Consider the following 21,375-nt stretch of genomic DNA (forward strand, 5'->3'; position numbering starts at 1 on the left):
AATATAAGATCATAAGTCAAACCTATGATGATCAATCATTTTTGCCTCAAACCATTGTTAGAAGAACAAGCAAACGGCTTTGTTTTCTCTTTACAACACAGGAATGAAATTAAACCATCATTGCTTTTTGCTAGCTGCCAACATCCTTTGTAAACTTTTTTTTCATGATTTGAGTCCACACAAAAGACAACCCTTATTCTTGCTTTCTAACAGCAACCTTCAAACCAGTTTTATGACTAATTTAGTAAAAGATTTGTTTTCATAAAAAAAAATCAGATCTACCAATACTACTTTAGTTTATATTTAATATGGAAAGAAAAATGTTAATAGAGGTAAATGTATTATAGAGGCTATTAAATTAGGAGTTAAATTGCATTTTATTTCCTCTATTAAAAAATGAGTAAATTAGTCTTAAAGAGCAAATCTTTCATTTTTGTTAAAAATTTCATCTATTTTTATTGTTAAAAACTGTTGTAACTAACAAAACAACCAAATAGTGACACGTTAAGTACCATGCGTATCTCATGTTGATGTATAGGGACCCGTTTTGAACAATAGAAATGCATGAAATTTTTAATAGAAGGACCAATTCGCTCTTTGATCTAACGTATAGGGACCAATTTACTTATTTTTTGAGTAGAGAAGTATGCTTAGGGCCCATAAATATTGATTAATACAACCCTTAAACTAAACACAGAAATAAGTAAGTGCTCAGATTTTTATTAAGCCTTTTTGATACTCAATAATCACATTGAGTTTCACTAATTAAATTTAAATTTAAATCGGATTGGATTCTTAAACGACGGATAAAATTTTTTGATTTATGTTTTTGTCATCTACAAAATTTAACTCAAGTTTTATTTGAAAAATATCAAATATTTTACCTAAAAAAAGGGTGTGAAGTCACATATCTTGTTTTTCTTTTTCCCATATTATGTTGGTGTTGAAGCTTTTGGTACATAATTATAAAGACTGGAAACCAGCATTGACTTGGTGATAAATACAAAGGAAAGAGAATGAAATTGACCAAAGATAGAAATGGTTATGAAGCCATTTCATCAACAATGAAACAATATGATGGTGGCTGTTCCTTTTTGGCTTCCATTTGTGGGACTAAAAGAATCCTTTACTAAGGGACTATTTCCCATTTCACTTTTCTTTTGTTCTTTGTGTTACAACTTACAATAATACAAATTAAAGCTGCATTTCAAAGCACAAGAAAAGTATTTCAATTTGTTCTTTCTTGTGTTCTATGAATTGACTCTGTCTTGCTTGACTAGTGCTTTGTAGGAGGAATGGTGTTCCAATCTGCAAACTTGAATTTAGAAATTTGGATTTGGGTTTACATCTCTAAGATCCCAACAATTATTAATACCACTAAAAATCCAACTTAATTTTTATTTTATTTTATTTTTTTTAAATTCTCATGCTCCTTTTCTTATACCAAAATACTTTCTTACAAAAAAAAATTTAAGACACCAATGTTCTTTATTTAAAGTGAGGCCCAAGTGTTTTCCCGGTTGGATTTATGGTGGCCCAAATCTAATTGTCCAACGAGACTAGGGTTTATAATTTGCTTAGTTTCTATAATATATATTAACACCTGACAAATTATTTTTGTTTTATTGAAAAATTATATTTTGATTAGTTTTTTAATGATAAATGGGTAATTTTTTTTACAAAAAAAGGAAAAGTAATAATATAACTTTATTAAGTTATTAATTTTATTTTCAAAATATTATGTGACTTAATTCATACCATCAACTTAATCAAGAGTATCATAAATGGTTTATATATTTTTGTCGAATATGCTCTAAATTTTAGGGTAAACTACATTAGTAGTCATTAAATCATGGACAATTTTTTGTTTTGATCACTTAACTAAAAAACATTACAATTTGGTCATTGAACTATGTGAAAGTTCTTGTTTAAATCATTAAACTATTCAAAAAAATTTATTTAAGTTATTGGAGGTTAAGTGTTTTTTTTTTTAAATTCTACCAATAAGCTACAAGCAATGATTCGACGATAGGTATGATGGATTAATACCCATCGACGAAGAGAAAAATATAGCTTAAATCCAAGTCGATCTAATAATCAATGTCGGAGATCGAAGAAAAAGTTGTTCGAATTTTGGTTTGCAGATTTGTGATGCCCAAAGTTGTTTCATGAAAAAAAATTGAATTGTAGAAGAGAACGAGAAAGAGAGTTTTCAATTGGGGTAAGCAGTGCGAAGAAAAAAAAACTATATAATATTGATTTTAATAGCCCGATAACTTAAATAAAAACTTTTAAATAGTTCAAGACCAAATTGTAACTTTTTTGGTTAAGTAACTAAAACGAAAACTTACCTATAATTTAGTGACTAATAATGTATTTTTCCCAAAGTTTTATATAAAAATTAATATATTAATCATTTTTATATATTTTAATGTAAAAAATACTATTTGATTTTTTTAAGTTGATATAACATGGTAATCGATATAATATCGATACTGACTCTACTATTTAATGCATACTATTTCGATTTTAAATTAATATTAAGTTTGTTTGTGGTTAAAATTTTGTAGTGTTTCACTTATTTTGATGTGTTTCGATTTATTTTAATTAATATTGGCTTGTATCAATTTATATTCGTCAATATTTATAGATATAAATTTTTAATATTTTAAAATATTTTTTAATGAAATATTTTTTTATCTTACTACTATTTGTAGTTTTTTATAATTACATTTAAAAATAAAATATATTATTTGAGTATAATTTAGATACATTTATAAGCATGGTCCGGCGCCACATTTTGTTGTGCAACAACTCGTTTGGTTTCTTCTTTCTCTTTTTCCCACTTCCCATTTCACCACTTCTTTTGTCTCTAAGTTTCTTAAAGTTCCTTATCATGTCAACTTCCAGTTCTTGTCCCTGACTGCTTTCATCAAAGGTACTGTCAAAAGATACCCACATTATTCTCTGTTTGTTTCCTCAGAAAATGTGCAAAGAAAACCAAAGAGCCAAAATATTATGCTTCTTTTCTTTTTGCATTTTAAACATTTCTGAATTCCTTTTTCTGATATCCAACTGACTGACAGAAAGCTTTCTGTGTATATTCATTAGCAATTTGGTTTCTACTTCAATTCTATTGCCTGCTGTTTGTTGAAGGGAAACAGAGCGCTGTCAGTCTCTCACAAAGTTTTTTTTTTTTGAAGGAGTTGTCACTCTTTTGAACAATTGGTGGTTGTGATTAAGCTATTGGTCGTATATGAAAAAATTAATCAAGGGTTGTAATCTGTGGTTTTCACTGCATTGATACACACAAAGTATCAAACCAGGGTTTAGTTTTGATGAGCTTGATGCTGGAATATCGTTTTCAGTTTTGTTACTAATCTTTGTCTACACGGGTTTTAGCCCTTGAATATTCATATAATAGATATTGTAATCATGTGCTTGGTAAAATACCCAAATTTTTTAGATGAGGTCATTTGAAATCCTAATGAACTATTTCCATATCAGACTTGATTCAAAGCATGCCTCAGTAATCAGTATACAGCTCAATTCTTTGAGTCAGTGGTTTATATTACTATTTCTTCATACAGATGTCTACAACACAGGAAGGGGTTGTATATAGGGCCAAAGCAGAATGGACTCCGTCTCGGGATGCATTTCTGGTTGAGCTTTTCACCGAGCAGCACAATTGTGGACGAACTGCCTATAATGAATTCAAGAACGATGTTATTCGGTCTGTTACGCGTGATTTTAACAAGAAGTTCGGTATGAATTTGGAAGAAAACCAAATAAAAAACCGTTACAATGTGATGAAAAAAGATTATGGCGTTGTTAAAACCCTACTCGGACATAATGGATTTGGTTGGGATGAAACTCGACAAATGGTGGTTGCTGATGACAAAGTTTGGGACAACTATATCGCGGTACGAAGTGAAGCAAGACCCTTCCGACGCAAGAGCTTTCCTCTCTATAAACAAATGTCTATCATATTTGAAGGTAATATTACTTTATTAGATTATGACTATTTGCCCGTAGTTGCTTTCTAAAACAATCTTCTTTAACTTGCGGAGCAGGCGAAAGAACTACCTGCAAATCCATGCCGAACACGGCTCCAATGATAACTGAAGAGGGGAATAGCAACACAGAGACAGTTCGATCTTCAGAGCCAACTAATGTACCGACACAAGTGGTTGAGGGTACCGTTGATTCTGATTCGATAATTCGAATAAGTGACAAACAACCTAAGAAACGAAAGTCTGAGGCTCCAAGAGCTTCAGCTCATAAGAAAAGGGTCTGCTATGATGCTGGTGAGCCGATAGAGAACGCCATATACGAGATGTTTTCAGCTGTCAAGATGAGAGCTTTACAAAGAGATGCATCAAGCGAGAGAACATTGTATCATAAGTGCCTGGAAGAGTTGCAGCATTTAGAACTGGATGATGCTGAGTTTACAAAGTCTGTCAATGTTCTGAAAGACGATAAAAACGCAATTGCATTCATGACAATTAAAGGGCCTCGGCGTTTGATTTGGTTGAGGTCTCTATGGCAAGCATCGTGACCTGAAAATCGAAATAGATTAGAAACAATTGGCTCACTTCCATTCGTGAGTGTTATACCTCTTTTGTTGCAGATCCGCTTCTGCTTGTGAGTACTGATGCTCATATGCAACACCTGTTACCTTGTGGGTTAAGAAACTCGTTTCCTTATCTATTTGGTCTTTTTCGACACATAAATATCATCATTTCCGGTTGAAATTTTGAAACATTTTCACCTTGTAACTCTCCATTTTGAGCTTTCGCTTTAGGAATCTCCACTATATTTGTATGCTTAAGCTTGAGTTTACGATAAGTTAACATCAAGCATTCGTTGCCAAAACAGGGCACTGAACTCTTCACCAGCCAATTGAACATTCCATACAAGAACAGCGTTTGCTTGCTTGTTTATTTGGTCAAAGGCAGGCATTTCAAGTGTTAAACCATCACAAAGCAGATTATATCAAAGCTTCAGCTAAAAAAAGTGGCATAAAGAAGGCCAATAAAATACAGTTTTTCATTACATATATACCTTTGCTTGAAAAGAAAGGAACGTGAAAATGCCCGGAACAACAAAGACAAAAACTTTTGAGATTTGAGTATTTAACAAAATAACCCTAAACCAAAACCAAAAGCCTAAAGGCAAAAACCCCACAAACACATTCTGGAAGTCCCACTCTCCCTGCTATGTCTTCCAAGAAAAAGTAAAGTTCTCTAGTGTTTTTTGGCAATTGTTCAACTTCAAACTCCATTTTTTAATCTTTAAGTCATCAACAATGGATCGTCGTCATCTCTGTTCCACCTTTCTTTTGCTCCTCTTCATCTCCTTCTTCTCAGGTAAATAAAACCTTCAAAGACTCCATTTTTTTTCTTTGCTCTGCAGTCACTGACACAGACCCTTGTTTTCAATCGCAGAAGTGAATCCAGCTTATTTTAAGGTCGTCAACAAGTGCCGCCACACGATATGGCCGGGTTTTTTATCTGGGGCCAACACTGCTCAACTTACAACAACCGGCTTCGTTCTAAAACCTGGCAATTCAAGAACAGTGACAATACCAAAGTCTTGGTCCGGTCGACTCTGGGGTCGAACCTTTTGCGGCGTCGATTTCTCCCGTAAATTCATTTGTCAAAGCGGCGATTGCGGCTCCGGCCAAATTGAATGTTCCGGAAGTGGCGCCAAGCCGCCAGCCACTCTCGCGGAATTCACTTTAAATGGTGCCGGAGGATTAGACTTTTACGACGTCAGCTTAGTGGACGGCTACAATTTGCCGATGTTGATAGTGGTCAAGGGAGGTAAAGGCGGGAACTGTAGCGCTACAGGTTGCTTATTGGACCTCAACGGTGCTTGTCCATCTGAGTTACGCGTTGCGCGTCAAAATGGTGGTGGAGGCGTGGGGTGTAGGAGCGCGTGTGAAGCGTTCGGAGATCCCGAATACTGTTGCAGCGGGGCGTTCAGAACGCCTGACGTTTGTCGGCCATCCAGATACTCGTTGTTTTTCAAGCATGCTTGCCCACGCGCGTATAGCTATGCGTACGACGATACCACGAGTACGTACACGTGTGCTGGTGCTGATTACGTCATCATGTTCTGCCCTCCTCCTCATACCAGGTGAATTTCACTAACCAATCAACGTTCCCCATCTTTAATGCTTTAGTTAAGTTTGCTAGCTTGTAATTGTTACTTGTCGACTTCATGAGTGCCACGCTGTCATGTTCCAGAAAATTCGGCGTATTTTGTGGATGAAGTGCAAAGTGGTGACTTTGTCGATGCTTCTTAAACATAATGGGTTATAAAAAATTGTTTCTTTTTCCAGATTATTAAACTCAATGCCATTATAGATGGGAGATTCAATGATTGTCTGGTTAAAATTTATGAAAAAAAAAACAGAACGAAAAGAAAAATAAAAGAGTAGTGCATAGTGTTTGTATTTGGGAAAAAGGAACCTTGATACAGCTGGATCTTGGAGGCCTTCTAGTTGTTGTTCATGTGCTATAACTGGATCTTACATGGATGGTTTGTCTGTTTTTCATATGTCGTATGGCAGCCATTTGTAGATCAAGTATTGATTAGTGTTTGATGGATAATTTTTGCAGTCAAAAAGTGTTTGGTGCAAGGAAGGATGGAGCGCTGCTACCGCTTGTAAATAAGAGTATGATATACATATCCAGCCTACATGCAAATGGGGCATCACTATCAGGTCTGCTCCAACTGCAATCTACTGTCCCTGCAGCCTCTTTTGCAATGGCTATTTTCCTCTTTTGGCAACTTATTTTACCTTTGTGACTAACATTTGGCCTGGACACTTCCAGGCAAGTAGTAGCAAGGACTAGCTTAACTGAAGGGAGACATTCTATACGCTGGATTAGAATGAGCGGCAACATAAATTTGCATATTGCCTACAGATATTGAGATTTCACGTTTGCCACACAAATATTGTACACATTTTGTTTTTATACTGATACACTAAAGGTTTCCAAGTTTTTACTGTCAAATGATATCAAGGTTTAAATTCAACATATCCTTTAACCATATGATGTTATATATGAGAAAATAAAATAAATAAAATAAAGAACACACTCTTTTGGAAAAAAAAAAGGGCAAAGGAGAAAAAAATTTATTATGTCGAATTCGAATAATTATAAGAGTAATAGACTAGGTCTATTTATATTTTTGTAAAGTTATATTCTAGTAAGATTGAAACACCTTATTCTAATCAATATAAAATATAAAATAGATAGAGTTTAATAAGGTTTAAAATACTTTATTCTAAAATAAAATAAAAGAAGTGTAGTTCTATATGAATTTTACTTTTATTTTATTTTATCACTGTATTTTATTTAAATAACGACTCGGGTCATTTAATTCTGACAATATTTATGATTTTAGATGGGTTATGTAAAGGAATGGTGGTGGGATTTGAGTTTCTGGTCCTGAAACTGGGCATCTCACACTAAGCTGAGAGCTCCAACCAAATCTTACGTAAAAACGTCAAATCTCCTTTATGCTTTCTGAGAGTGAGGGGAAATCTGGCTTCACCTAACATGCAAATTGCTCTCGCATTAGCTGTAAGCAATCCATGTCGATACTGGACTGGACCAGTCCATTGTTGGATGTTTGCAACTCTCATCTTCAACACCACCACATGTATTCCAGGGGGTACAACGTTATCTGTGCTTCATCTAACGCCTGTGCGGTCAACTTTCAAGTTTTAATTTATGCAAAGTCACTCATGAAAATGTCTGATTTGGAGGCTGCTATTAACAGGTATAACGTGTACTGTAATAGTGAGTCATAAAAAAGTAGTCGAACATGTAAGAATAGTTAAACGTAAATAAGGAAGAGACCAAAGTTATTTTGGTTAATAAATCTATATGGAGGAAGGATACTGTTGAGAAAATCTAGGTATTTTAAAACAACCAAATTATATCATTGAGCTTGTAAGAGCTAAATTTCTTTTGCTTGTGATGATGTTGCAGAATTTGATACTTTTATTTTTATTAAAGAGATTCCACAAATTATATAGTCAAATTAAAAATACAACTGTTAGGAGGTTTTTTTTTTAACCAAGACTTAGATTATCTTTCGCTAAGTCAAACTTACTTTATTTTTCTCTACTCACTACTGGTCATATCGGTTTGGGTAAGTCTGAGTTTTTTTAATTTTCTAAACTTTATCATTAAGATTCAATTTCACACTATTCAATTCTCAATTTTTTCCATTTTAATTTTTGGTCTTGAATTTTTAGACTTATTTTTAACGAAATTAACGTTGTTTTATGACTTCTGAATATTATTTGATAAAATTTTAAAGTCTTTCATTAATATTTCTAAAAAAAAAGAATTTTCAAATTATTTTCACTATTTTAAATATAAAATATTTATTTTTATATTATAAAAAATTATATATTAGATAAAAATAGAGTTCGGTTTGGTTCATGTAATTAAGGTTTTTTAAACTTGCATTTCATAAATCATCCAAACTCTATCAATTTTCGATTTTTTCTTACTCGACCCTACTGCTCACCTATCCTATTTTTAGTCAGTAATTACCCTGTGAATATCGGGCTTTATTTTCTTTATAGATAAAAAGAAAACGTATTTTTTTCTCACTTGTTCTCTCTATCCTCTTGAATTAAAAATTGTTAGAATTAAGTGACCCGAATTCTTATTTAAATAAAATACGGTAGAAAATAAAATAAAAGTAAAATCCATATAGAACTAGACTTCTTTTATTTTATTTTAGCATAAAGTTTTTTAAACCTTATTAAACTCCATCTATTTTATATTGATTAGGATAAGGTGTTTCAATCCTACTAGAATATAGCTTTACAAGCCTATAAATAGACATAGTCTATTCCTCTTGTATTGACTCAAAATTTTCGACATAGTAAATTTTTTTCTCCTCTGCCCGTGATTTTTTCCCGAAAAGGTTTTCACGTAAAATTTGTGTGTTCTTTATTTTATTTTTTTATTTTTATTTTATTTTTCACAAATTGGTATCAGAGCTTCTGGGTTGTTCATCTCAATCACAGTAATGGCGTCTTTGAAGTATGAAATTCCGCTGTTGGATCGCAACACCACATTTGTATTGTGGCAGATTACGATGCAAGCAGTTCTTGCGCAAATGGATCTGGAAGATGCCCTACTGGGAATATATAAGATGCCTTCGACATTAATAAATGAAGAGAAGAAACGTAAGGATCGAAAGGCGTTAACACAATTACATCTGCATTTGTCCAACGAAATTTTGCAAGATGTGATGAAAGAGAAGACTACCGCTGCATTATGGAAGAGGCTAGAACAAATATGTATGTCGAAAACTCTAACAAGCAAGTTACATATGAAGCAGCGTCTTTATGCTCATCGTTTGGAGGAAGGTGCGTCTGTACACGAACACTTAACAGTGTTTAAAGAAATTCTCTCTAACTTGGAGGCCATAGAGGTTCAGTATGATAAGGAAGATCTAGGGTTGATTCTACTTTGTTCGTTGCCCCCGTCTTATACAACCTTTAGAGACACAATTTTATATAGTCGCGAGTCTCTCACAGTTGATGAGGTTTATGATTCTTTAACCTCGTATGATAAGATGAAGCATCTTGTGGTTAAACCTGACTCTCAGGGAGAGGATCTCATTGTTCATGGGAGACAAGATCGGAATACTGATAATGTTCGTGGTAGGACACAGGAACAGAATCTTCGTGGTAAATTTAAGGGTAGATCGAAGTCTTCAAACAGAGGTAAAACTTGTAACTCCTGCAAGAAGAAATGTCACATTAAATCTGAGTGCTATAAGCTAACAAATAAGATTAAAAGGGAGGCTGCGAATTAAAAGGAAAAACAACCAGAAAATTCTGGTGAAGCTGATGTTGTAGAAGACTACAGCGATGGTGAACTTCTAGTTGCTTCTGTCAATGATTTTAAAGTAAGCGAGGAGTGGATACTTGATTCAGGCTGCACCTTCCACATGAGTTCCAATCGGGGTTGGTTTACAACTTACGAAATAGTGTCTAAAGGTGTTGTTTTAATGGGAAATAATGTTCCGTGTAAAATCGCAGGTGTTGGAACAATTAAAGTTAAGATGTTTGATGGAGTTGTCAGAACACTTAGTGACGTACAACATGTTCCAGAATTGAAAAAAAATTTAATTCCGTTGAGTACTCTTGATTCAAAAGGGTACAGATAAACAGCTGAAAGTGGCATTTTAAATATTTCCAAAGGGTCCCTTGTTGTGATGAAAGGGCAGAGAAAGATTGCCAAGTTATATGTTTTGCAGGGTTCTACTGTTACTGGTGATGCAGCTATCGCTTCCTCTTCCTTGTCAGATGATGATATTACTAAACTTTGGCATATGCGCCTAGGGCATATGAGTGAGAATGGCATGGCAGAATTGAGCAAAAAAGGACTTCTTGATGGGTAAGGAATTTGCAAACTTAATTTCTGTGAGCACTGTGTTTTTGAGAAACAAAAGAGAATTCGATTCACTAGAGGAATCCATAACACGAAAGAAACGTTGGAGTATATTCATTCTAATCTATGGGAGCCATCTAGAGTGCCTTCGAGAGGTGGGGCTAATTATATGCTAACCTTTATTGATGATTTTTCCAGAAAAGTTTGGGCATTCTTCCTGAAGCAGAAAAGCGATGTGTTTTCCGCATTTAAGTTTTGGAAAATTATGATTGAAAAATAGACGGGAAAACAGATAAAATACCTCCGTACAGATAATAACTTAGAGTTCTGTTCTAATGAGTTTAATAGATTGTGCAAGTTAGAAGGGATCATGAGACACTTGACAATTCGTCATACTCCACAGCAAAACGACGTTGTAGAACGAATGAACAGAACGATCATGGAGAAGGTTCGATTTATGTTGTCAAATGCCAACTTATCGAAGTCATTTTGGGCAAAAGCAGCCTCTACTACATGTTTTATGATCAACCGATCTCCATCCGTTGCCATTGAGAAAAAGACTCCACAAGAGGTATGGTCTAGTAATCCTGCTAATTATTCTGATTTAAAGATCTTTAGGTGTCCTGCGTATGCTCATGTTGATAATGGAAAATTGGAACTGAGATCCATTAAATGCATTTTTCTTGGCTATAAAGCTGGAGTAAAAGGGTATAAGTTATGGTGTCCTGAAAATAGAAAAGTTGTGATTAGCAGAGATGTTATTTTTGATGAAACTGCTATGTTACCTAACTTATCTCTTAAAGACTCTTCCAATAAAGAAAATCAAAAGCAGGCGCAGCATCAGATTAATACAAAGTCAACTCCTCAAGCCAGAACAAAAATTGAGAATAGAGTTGCTTCTTCACCACAATACTCTATCTCCAAAAACAGAACTAGAAGAGAAATTAAACTTCTAAAGAAGTATGCCGAGACTAATCTAGTTGCTTATGCTTTAAATGTAGCTGAAGATATAGATTCGAATCAAGAGCCATCTAATTATTCTGAGGCAGTTAGCTGTGAAGACTCAGAAAAATGGATGTTTGCTATGCAAGAAGAGATAGAATCACTCCACAAAAATAGAACATGGGATCTTGTAAAACTTCCTAAAGGTAAAAAGGCTGTTTGTTGTAAATGGGTGTTTAAAAAGAAAGAAGGGACTCCAAGAGTTGAAGAACCCAGATATAAAGCAAGGCTTGTTACAAAGGGTTACAGTCAAATTCCAGTAGTGGACTTCACAGATGTGTTCTCCCCAGTTGTTAAGCATAGTTCAATTCGAGCTTTGTTTGGTATTATGGCCATGCATGATTTGGAGCTTGAGCAGTTAGATGTAAAAACTGCATTTTTGCATGGAGAACTTGAGAAGGATATTTACATGCAACAACCAGAGGGTTTTACAGTCTTAGAAAAAGAGGACTATGTTTGCTTGTTGAAAAAGTCCCTTTACGGTTTGAAACAGACACCAAGACAGTGGTACAAAAGGTTTGATTCCTTTATGACTTCTCATGATTTCAAAAGAAGTAGTTTTGATAGTTGTGTTTACTTTAAGAAAAATAGTGATGGTTCTTTTGTGTATCTACTTCTTTATGTTCATAACATGTTGATAGCAGCAAAAGATAAAGGAGAGATAAGAAAGGTCAAAGCCCAACTAAGTGAAGAATTTGAGATGAAAGATTTAGGACCAGCAAAGAAGATACTTGGTATGGAGATTCTCAGAGATAGAAAAGTAAGTAAATTGTACCTAAGTCAGAAGGGGTACATTGAGAAAGTTCTTTGCAGGTTCAATATGCAGAGTGCTAAGCCTGTTAATACTCTTTTAGCAGCCCATTTCAGACTTTCATCGGCTTTGTCTCCACAATCAGATAATGAGATTGAGTACATGTCACATGTTCTATACTCTAGTGTAGTGGGATCTCTCATGTATGCTATGGTTTGTTCACGTCCAAATTTATCATATGCAGTCAATGTAGTTAGTAGATACATGGAAAATCCCGGTAAAGAACATTGGAAAACAGTTCAGTGGATTTTAAGATACTTACGTGGCACTACTGATGTTTGCTTACAGTTTGGAAGAACTAAAGATGGAGTCATAGGGTATGTTGATGTTGATTTTGCTGGAGACCTTGATAGAAGAAGATCACTCACAGGTTACGTCTTTACAATCGGAGGTTGTGCAATTAGTTGGAAAGCCACTTTGCAAACTACAGTCGCTTTGTCTACCACTGAAGCTGAGTACATGGCGATTACTGAGGCTTGTAAAGAAGCTATTTGGTTGAAGGGACTATTTAGTGAACTCAGTGAAGACCTTCAAATCAGTACAGTATTTTATGAAGTCAGAGTGCCATCTTCCTTACAAAAGACCAAGTGTTTCATGAGAGAACAAAACATATTGATGTTCAGTATCATTTTTTTCGTGATATTTAGTACTCATGAAAATCCTGCAGATATGATGATTAAGTCACTTCCTATAACCAAGTTTGAGCATTGCTTAGACTTGGTTGGTGTTCATTGTTGAAGTTAAACCCTTAAGGGGTTTTATGGAAGAGGTCAAGAACTTGTTCATTAAAAGTTCGCGATGAAGAACTTGTTCATTGAGAATTTGTGTCAAGGTGGAGATTGTTAGAATTAAGTGACCCGAATTCTTATTTAAATAAAATACGAAGAAAAATAAAATAAAAGTAAAATCCATATAGAACTAGACTTCTTTTATTTTATTTTAGAATAAGGTTTTTTAAACTTTATTAAACTCCATCTATTTTATATTGATTAGGATAAGGTGTTTCAATCATACTAGAATATGGCTTTACAAGCCTATAAATAGACGTAGTCTATTCCTCTTGTATTGATTCAAAATTTTCGATATAGTGAATTTTCTTCTCCTCTGCCCGTGGTTTTTTCCCTAAAGGGTTTCCACATAAAATTTGTGAGTTCTTTATTTTATTTTTTTATTTTTATTTTATTTTTCACAAAAAAATATTTTCACCTTATAGTTTATTTGTTGGTCTTGTCTCTATTCTTCCAAACAAAAGAGCTTGTTGAATCATGAAAGATACGTTATATGATGAAATATCTTTAAAATAAATATCTAATATGCCTCAAACTATTACGTTAGTTATGGATTTGTTCGAAATTTTTCGACAGATATTCGTGGCGTCATCCTTATAGAATTCATATGTACTCACTTTTCAGTTCACACTCTTTCTAATGAAGGCTAAATTAATTATATACAGTTGCTCTCCACTTCACACCCTTCCTATTGAAAGATAAAGTGAAAAAAAAAGAATAAATATGCAATCAAATGTCGTTTAATGCGATTCAGTTGTGCTTCCTTTGTATATTGTCAACATGGGAAATATAACTTTGTTTTATAATTGTTGAGGGACAAAGAAAGTAGAAAGAGGAAATGAAGGTTCACTTAGTATAATGTGTTTAGAACCACGGAGCATAAAATCAAGGGTTAAAGGGAGTTAAAGTTATTGTGTGTGTGCCTCGTACGGTCTAATTTGATGAGGCACTCTTGTTTTAATGATTTTGTTGCCTCTTCAGACAACCTCAGACTCTCCACAGATTTAAGAGACAAACCCCAACCGCAAACAATATCAACCCATTGAGGGGCACCTCGAAGTATCCTTTGAAAAGAGTTAGCTTCCCCTAAACAATAATCGTGTACAAGATTCGATTAATATCGAAATCACTTAATCACCTTCTTATCAACTAGAACATGTGATCATGGTTATCTTAACTAAAGAAAGTGATAATTTCATGACACATGGTTTCTAACAATAGGGATAAAGCAACATTGAATTCTTATACTTGGCAATTTCTCCCAACTTGGTCCTTATATTTTATTTTGTCCATGTTAGTCTTGAACTTGGATTTAGTCAAACAATTTAGGCTTAGTTTGGATGGGTGGTGCCTCTAGTGAGGTTAAAAACAATAGTAGAGGTAAGATCGAGTACTGTAGCAATGAAATTAGAAACAATGGTGGGATATGTGTTTGGATTCAAATGTAGTTGTAGAGGTGAGGTGAAAATAAAAAATTACTATTTATGACATTAGATTAAAAATGATATATAATAGAAGTTTTGTTAAACTAAACCTTATTGGACAATATATTTTGATATAACAAATCAAAATGTGTTTTTGAATAAAAGTAAAGTTAAGCAATTTGATAAAATCAAGTTGAAATGGTTTCAATTGAGTCAAACATTTTCAAATATGTTTTAACCATTTTCAAACAAGTTAGAATTGTTCCAAGACCAAAAGTATCAATACTTTTTGTCTAAGTATCGATATTTTACAAGTTACCAATTCCCCTCTAATAATTGATACCAAATTGACATTCTATTTCTTTCAAACCCTGGTAGGTATCGATCCGGTATCAATACTTTTCTTAAGGTATCGATATATTTCTTAATGTATCGATATTCCTACTCCAACGGTCATTGAAATCTGCATTAATTATAAAAATTATCGATACCCTGTTAGTAGGTATCGATACTCGTTGCTACAGGTGCAGTTAATGACCTGGTATTTCATCCCTAATGGCTACATTCACTTATACAACAACCACAACGATTGGAAATCAATTAGAGGATACAAATATCATCTTCCAAAGGTTTAGCAACAACAAGAGCAATGTGTAAAGCTTAAAGATAAATCAAAACAACCTAGAGCTTAATTCTTTCATACCTTTTCTTGTAGACACTTGTGAGCTTTTATTGTATTCATTTAGCTCAAGTGTTCTTCTTTGTATTTGTGCTCAATTGGCAAACATCCTGATCTTGTAAGGATTGTTTTCTTTCTTTGCTTATTTGTACCTCTTTTGAGAGAGGGTTTATTCTTAAGATTTGGGTAGAAACATTAAGGGAGTTGTATCTTAAGATTTTGGGGTATAAGTTTTAAGAGAGATTATAAGGTTAAACATTGTCCTCAAAGGTTGCCAAATTAGTGAAATTGGGAAAATTCTTAGTTGTGGAAAGCTAAAGTAGTGGAGTAAGCAATTGGGGCCGAACCACTATAAATCCTTGTGTTTTTTGTTGCTTTCACCACTTCTCAAAGGCAGATTCAATCTCTTTATCGTCGATATCGAGTTGATCCTTTCGAGCTATCAAGTTTTTTTCAAAATTATTTTATTTTTACGAAATTATTAAAAATGTTTGAATTTATAAATTTATTTAATAAAATATTAAAATGGATCTTCCAATATTTTATTTTAATTATTTTAATTAATTATATGATCCATTTAAGTTATTTATTAGATATTTACTTTTTAATTATTAAATTTATATTTATATTCTATTATATATTTAATATTTATATGAATATTTTAATTATTCCTTACATATTAAACAGCAAATAAAATTTAATAAAATTTTTAATAGTTATTTGAAACAAATGAAAATACTATAAAGAGACATTATATTTACACACGTTAATTGAAATAGAAATGAATAAAAAAGAGAGGATATATATGTAAAATGAGGGTCCAGTGAAGTAACTGAACTCATTTACCTTCAGTGGGAAATTCAACCCCCAATGTCTAGAACGCATTGGCCTTAGATCATCCAAACAAAGTATTGCACGACAATCGAGGGAAAAATGGTGCTAAACACACCAGAATCGCACTAAACGAGCATTCAAAGGGGTCGTTAAGAGGTGAGTGTGGCATCATCACCTGATTTTTTAATAATTTTTTTAGTAGGGATTTCAAACAAATGAAAAAATACTATTAAGAGACATTATATATACACAGGGGCCGAAGCCAGGCGCTGACATTCCCCGGCCCTTAAAATGTAAAATTATTTTTAAAATTTTTAATTTTTTTTAAAAATTTTAAATTAATAAAAATAAAATTATATTTTAGCTTCTTAAAATTATAAAAATTTGATTTAATTATTTACAAATTATAAAGATATAAACTATAAAAAATTAAAATTTTATCCAGCTCTCTTAAAAAAATTTTTTGTCTTCGCTCTTGTATATACACACATTATTTGAAATAGAAATGAATAAAAAGAATATATTTGTAAAATGAAGGTCCAGTGAAGTAATTAAACCCACTTACCTTTAGTGGGAAATTCAACCCCTAATATCTAAAACGCACTGGCCTTAGATAATCCAAACAAAGCTGCAAGACAATCGAGGGAAAAATGGTGCTAAATGCACTAGAATGGCACTAAATAGGCATCCAAAGGGGTCGTTAAGAGATGAGTGTCGCATCATCACCTCATCTGTTTAATATATATCTTAAAAAATAAAAATATATAAAAGATAATTATAAAAATTATATACAAATTTTAAAAAATTCTAAATTTTGTAAAATATTTAAAATTTCCTAAAAAACAACAACATCCATAATCAACGTCCAAATTCATCTAAATGTGGACTACCATTTTTGTCCAAAATAATTTTAAATGTAATTTTTGAAATATTTTTATATATTTTTAAAAATTTTCAAAAATTATAAATTCAAAATAATTTTTCAAATTTTCATGTTTTTTGAATTTTGATGGATTAATCTATACTTGTATTTGTCCAGGTTCATTTCAAAAAAATAATTTATAAATTATCATTTTTTTGTAATTTTAATAAAATTTTATAACATTTATATTTTTATGATTTAATTTTTAATTAGTTTTATAATTTTAGACTTTTTTGAATTTTTATAATTATAAATTTCCTATAGTTTTTTCTATATATCTTTTTATAAAGGCCTAATTATATATTTTGTATATTATTTCTACATCTCATAATTATAAGTTTATCTCTAAATAAAAAAAATTTAATGTTGTCAACCATTATTGTAAATAGCAACCCGAGCAGAATGACGCACCCACTGAAACCTTTTCCTGATTTTAAATTTGACCAGTTAATGTGGGTGGGTTAAGACCATAAAACATGGTCCATTTAGCCCCACCCATTTCCCCTATTACACAATAACAAATGGAACCATCGGCATTTTGGAGCCACCAAACTGTAAATGGAATTATCAACGTAAGTTTATTTTCCGTTAAACACGTAATATTAGAGTGGCTTAATCCACATGCTTTATTGAAAAATTTTAACCAAAAAAATATTTACAATTTTAATGATTAGATTAAAATTTTTAAATCAAAATAGTTGAAACATTTTAGATAAAAAATTAAATATCAAATTTGTGAAAAGTACAAAATTTAATAGCATATTTAACCCTTAAAAAAATGATATCTATTACAACTTTACCATGGCATTGGTAGAATATTTATTTATTAGGGTACTATATTTAAATTATTTTTTTATCATCAAATTATAAAAGGTTACAAAATGCTCACTAATTTATTTGTTTGTCCAATTCATTAACTTTCCTAAGTAACAAAAAGTTAACATGATAATTTTAAATTTAACATAATAATAAATTTAACAATGTTTATACATTTTATCATTTTGTTCATTATTCTAAAGAAATCAACCCAACTTTTTACAAATTATCTCAGAAAAATAAAAATATATAAAAGTACATTCAAATTATATAAATTATAAATTTAAAAAATCTCAAAACATATATGTAAAAATCAAATATATATCCCTTCAAAAGAAAATAGAAAAAAATTAAGTATATATAAAACTAAACAACAAAATTTTTCTACTTTTGCTACATTTCTTATATATTCTACCAAAATTTCTCAATTACCATATTTTCTCACCAATCAAAAAAGAACAAAAACACAAAATTCTTCCTATGCGTTGTTTTTGGCATCTTCAACCTTCTCTTTTCCCCTCTCCCAGCATCAATCCCCACGTTTCTTCGTCATTTCCCAACCCTTTTGATATCAATAACTTTTTTTTTCTTTTATCTCCTGCTGTATGGATTAATTATATGTATCAATTATAATATATTAATTTTATCTTTTTATTTTTTAAAAAAAATTATACATTTTCGTAAATAATATAAAACAATATAACCTAAATACTATATAAAATATTGCATATTGTTCAACCTATGAATTGGTTGAATCTGTGAGTATAATCGCATTTATTGAAAAGTTGGTAGATACTTTAAATAACAATCAACAAACAATCGAAGAAGAGCCAAAACAGGCCCGACGTTGGGACAACACGATGTAAATTCCAGTCAAATGTGGCGTCGACGTCGTGACGAGGAGAGCAGACACGGTGATTTTTCTAATAATTTTAAAGTGATTTTTCAAATAATGAAAGTTTAAAAGCTAAAAAAATTACATGAAAAAACTAAAATTACTTTATTTAAAGGTTGAATAAATCATTACGTGTGTAAGAAAGAAACACCATTTTCTTATCAATCAATTATTCCACGGTAAAGCTTAAAAAGTATAACATGAACTCAAGAAATTAAACCTTAAATGTACCTTTTAACTCAAACTTGGAAAATGAATATCCAAATCACCTATATAAAATCATTAAACCTCAAATCCATGCCTTAAATCTTGTATATATTGCCCTCTATATCTCCTCCTCTTCTCCAACTCTCTACTCCATACTCATCATATCCCCGTTTAACCTAATCCCCTTCATATATCTCATTCACAAAATAATTATAAACTTCACTCTCACTGCACATTCCCTTGTAAAATTCACTTTCATAAAAATCTCCATTGCTTTCTTTTTCTTTGTTGATGTTTTTATTACACTAGGTGATAAGCTATAAAACTAACATATTTTAAGCACATTTTTAACGCGTTTTTGGATGATTAATTACGTAAATTAATAAATTTGATGCTCTTAATCCTTTAAATTCATGTTTCTATACTCAAAAGAGCATTTGGGAGAGAAATGAGCAAAAAATGAGTCAAAATCATGCAAAAATAGTTGTTTTTAGGATCCATACGGGCTGGACAGACGCCCATGTGCTAGCCCATGTCAATTTCACACCCTACTTCCTAAATACGTGAAAAAACTCAATTTTTAGAGTTTCTGGCCATTCTAAAGTCTATAAATACCTATTAGAAGAAGACATAATGGGGCAAACAGATTAGATCGAAGAACGCCAACAGAACCAACTAGGAAGCGGATCTCCATCAAGATTGAAGAACCCTTTAATTTATTTCGAAGTTTTATTGAGTTTCTTTATGTCTTGTGGTTATTCTAACTTTGAGATGTTTCTATTCAGAATTATGAACTAATCCCCTAGATACCTAGGAAAGATGAAACCTATGATGAATCCTATTATTTGATTTCTGTTTTACGCAATAAATAATTTATTCTTGTTTTCATTATGTATGCTTATTTCTTATTTTAATATTTCCAGGATATTAATTCATATTTAATGTGCTTAATTAAGTGGAGCAAAGTCTCTGTTTAATAGTAGATATAGCATAATTGAGTGGAGTTGCATGCAATCCTAGAAATAGGACATAAATCTACCGGATTAGAGTCAAATCTAATAAGGGAATCCATCGATCGAGTTAATGAAAAAGATAGGGGTTTTAATTAGAAAGAGATTTCAATTAATCAACCTAGGGTCAGTTATTCTTACTCTCGAAAGAGATATTAACATAGTTTAGGGATTTTTACGGATCAAGTCATAAGTGAATAAATCGTTTAATTCAGATTCATAATAAAAGGTGAAGTCTAGGTGGATTCTTTCCTGGATATTGTCTATCTCATTGGTTATCTTCGATTATTTCCTTGATTCATTTTCTACTGCGTTCTTAATAAAATTAGTTTAGTAATTTTAGTTTAAAACACAATCACTCCAATTTTTTCGGCTAAATAATAAGAAAATGGTAATTACTAGTATTTTTAGTCCTCGTGGATACGATATTCCCTACTCACCATAGCTATACGATTGTTGGATAGGTGCGCTTTCCTTTTTTATATTTATAGTTAGCTTAGTTGTGACAGCCCAAAATTGACCCTAGTCGGGAAGTGGTTTCGGGACCGCTAAATCGAGTCACTGAAATGTTTGAATGTGATATTTATTGTCTAGAATATGTAATTATGAATGTGTGAAAATTTCAAGCTTCGATTTAGTCGATTGCATGTGAATTTAGACAATAGGACTTATGTGCGACATTTTTGAAATGTGATAGGTCGAAGCATAAGGACCTATTAGTGCATGAAATAAAAAGGGGGGACTTGCATGTCAAATTTCCCCCCCCCCTAATGAGTAGTGGCCGGCCATGACAAGCATGGTAGACCAAGTGTGATGGGCAAGACATGTCATAGACATGTTGTGTTAGTGCATCATGAGTGGAAACATGTCACAAACATGTTATGTTAGTGAGGTATGTTAGGAGAAATAAAATAAGGAGCATGGGCATAAAATAATGAAAAGGAGTATGATGAATACAAAAAAAAAATGTGTGTAGTTGTTCCCCCCCCCATTGCCGTGAGTTAAAGAAAAGAAAGGAGAAAATTTTGTTCATCCTTTTTCATCTTCATTTGGCCGAAAATTTTAAGGAGGAAGGAAGAAGAAAGGTTGAAGAGGTTCGGCCATGCATGTGACTAGGCTAAGGTATGTTTGGTGATGTTCCATGAGATGCATGCATATTTTAGTTGTTAGCTTGAGTTCTACCTAGCCCATGGTCTAAATCTTGCTATGTGATGGAAATGACACTCGGCCATGGATGCATCATTCTTGGTTGATGTTTGATGTTGTGGTGATGAGGCATGAAGATGAGTTAAGTTTCGGCTAAGGTGGATTTGTGTTGATGTCATTTGCATGCTAAGTGTAAAGCTTTGTAATGATGCATGTGATGGTGGATTGATGATTCTTGAATCTTCTTTTTAGCATTTTTGAGTAAGCACATATGTGCATTGGTTGCTAAATGGAGAAGAATCGGCTAGCAAGTTGTGTGCTAAGGCCGAATATAATTTTTGTATATTAATGAGTAATGCATGTGTTAAATTGATGGAAAGGGAGAGGATGCTTTACTAGTGT

At 32.4% G+C, this 21,375-nt stretch overlaps 2 protein-coding genes across 4 annotated transcripts; both read left to right on the forward strand.

Annotated features, from left to right (window-relative positions):
- The first annotated feature begins 2,805 nt into the window (after positions 1-2,805).
- On the forward strand, positions 2,806-4,948 carry LOC107916994 (uncharacterized protein At2g29880). Of its 2 annotated transcripts, XM_016846382.2 has the most exons (3): positions 2,806-2,938; positions 3,591-3,996; positions 4,074-4,948. In XM_016846382.2, the coding sequence occupies exons 2-3, from the start codon at positions 3,591-3,593 to the stop codon at positions 4,556-4,558; spliced, it is 891 nt and encodes a 296-aa protein (XP_016701871.1). In that variant the 5' UTR covers positions 2,806-2,938; the 3' UTR covers positions 4,559-4,948. The 2 variants fall into 2 exon arrangements, with proteins under 2 accessions (XP_016701871.1, XP_016701872.1); XM_016846383.2 differs by lacking the exon at positions 2,806-2,938 and having other exon boundaries at positions 2,968-3,996; positions 4,074-4,910.
- Positions 4,949-5,010: 62 nt separating this feature from the next.
- Positions 5,011-7,010, forward strand: LOC107916993 (thaumatin-like protein 1b). 2 transcript variants are annotated; one of them, XM_016846381.2, is made up of 4 exons: positions 5,029-5,369; positions 5,448-6,141; positions 6,627-6,730; positions 6,843-7,010. In XM_016846381.2, exons 1-4 carry the CDS (start codon positions 5,309-5,311, stop codon positions 6,848-6,850), a joined length of 867 nt encoding a protein of 288 aa, XP_016701870.1. In that variant the 5' UTR covers positions 5,029-5,308; the 3' UTR covers positions 6,851-7,010. The 2 variants fall into 2 exon arrangements, with proteins under 2 accessions (XP_016701869.1, XP_016701870.1); XM_016846380.2 differs by having other exon boundaries at positions 5,011-5,369; positions 6,627-7,010.
- Positions 7,011-21,375: the final 14,365 nt, after the last annotated feature.

Source organism: Gossypium hirsutum, chromosome A01 (assembly GCF_007990345.1).
Source record: "Gossypium hirsutum isolate 1008001.06 chromosome A01, Gossypium_hirsutum_v2.1, whole genome shotgun sequence".
NCBI lineage: Eukaryota > Viridiplantae > Streptophyta > Magnoliopsida > Malvales > Malvaceae > Gossypium > Gossypium hirsutum.

Coding starts and splice junctions, on each gene's coding strand:
- LOC107916994 (XM_016846382.2), top strand. CDS start 3,591: ATGTCTACAACACAGGAAGGGGTTGTATATAGGGCCAAAGCAGAATGG. Junction 3,997..4,073: donor AATGTCTATCATATTTGAAG/GTAATATTACTT, acceptor CTTGCGGAGCAG/GCGAAAGAACTACCTGCAAA.
- LOC107916993 (XM_016846380.2), top strand. CDS start 5,309: ATGGATCGTCGTCATCTCTGTTCCACCTTTCTTTTGCTCCTCTTCATC. Junction 5,370..5,447: donor CTTCATCTCCTTCTTCTCAG/GTAAATAAAACC, acceptor TTTCAATCGCAG/AAGTGAATCCAGCTTATTTT. Junction 6,142..6,626: donor TGCCCTCCTCCTCATACCAG/GTGAATTTCACT, acceptor TAATTTTTGCAG/TCAAAAAGTGTTTGGTGCAA.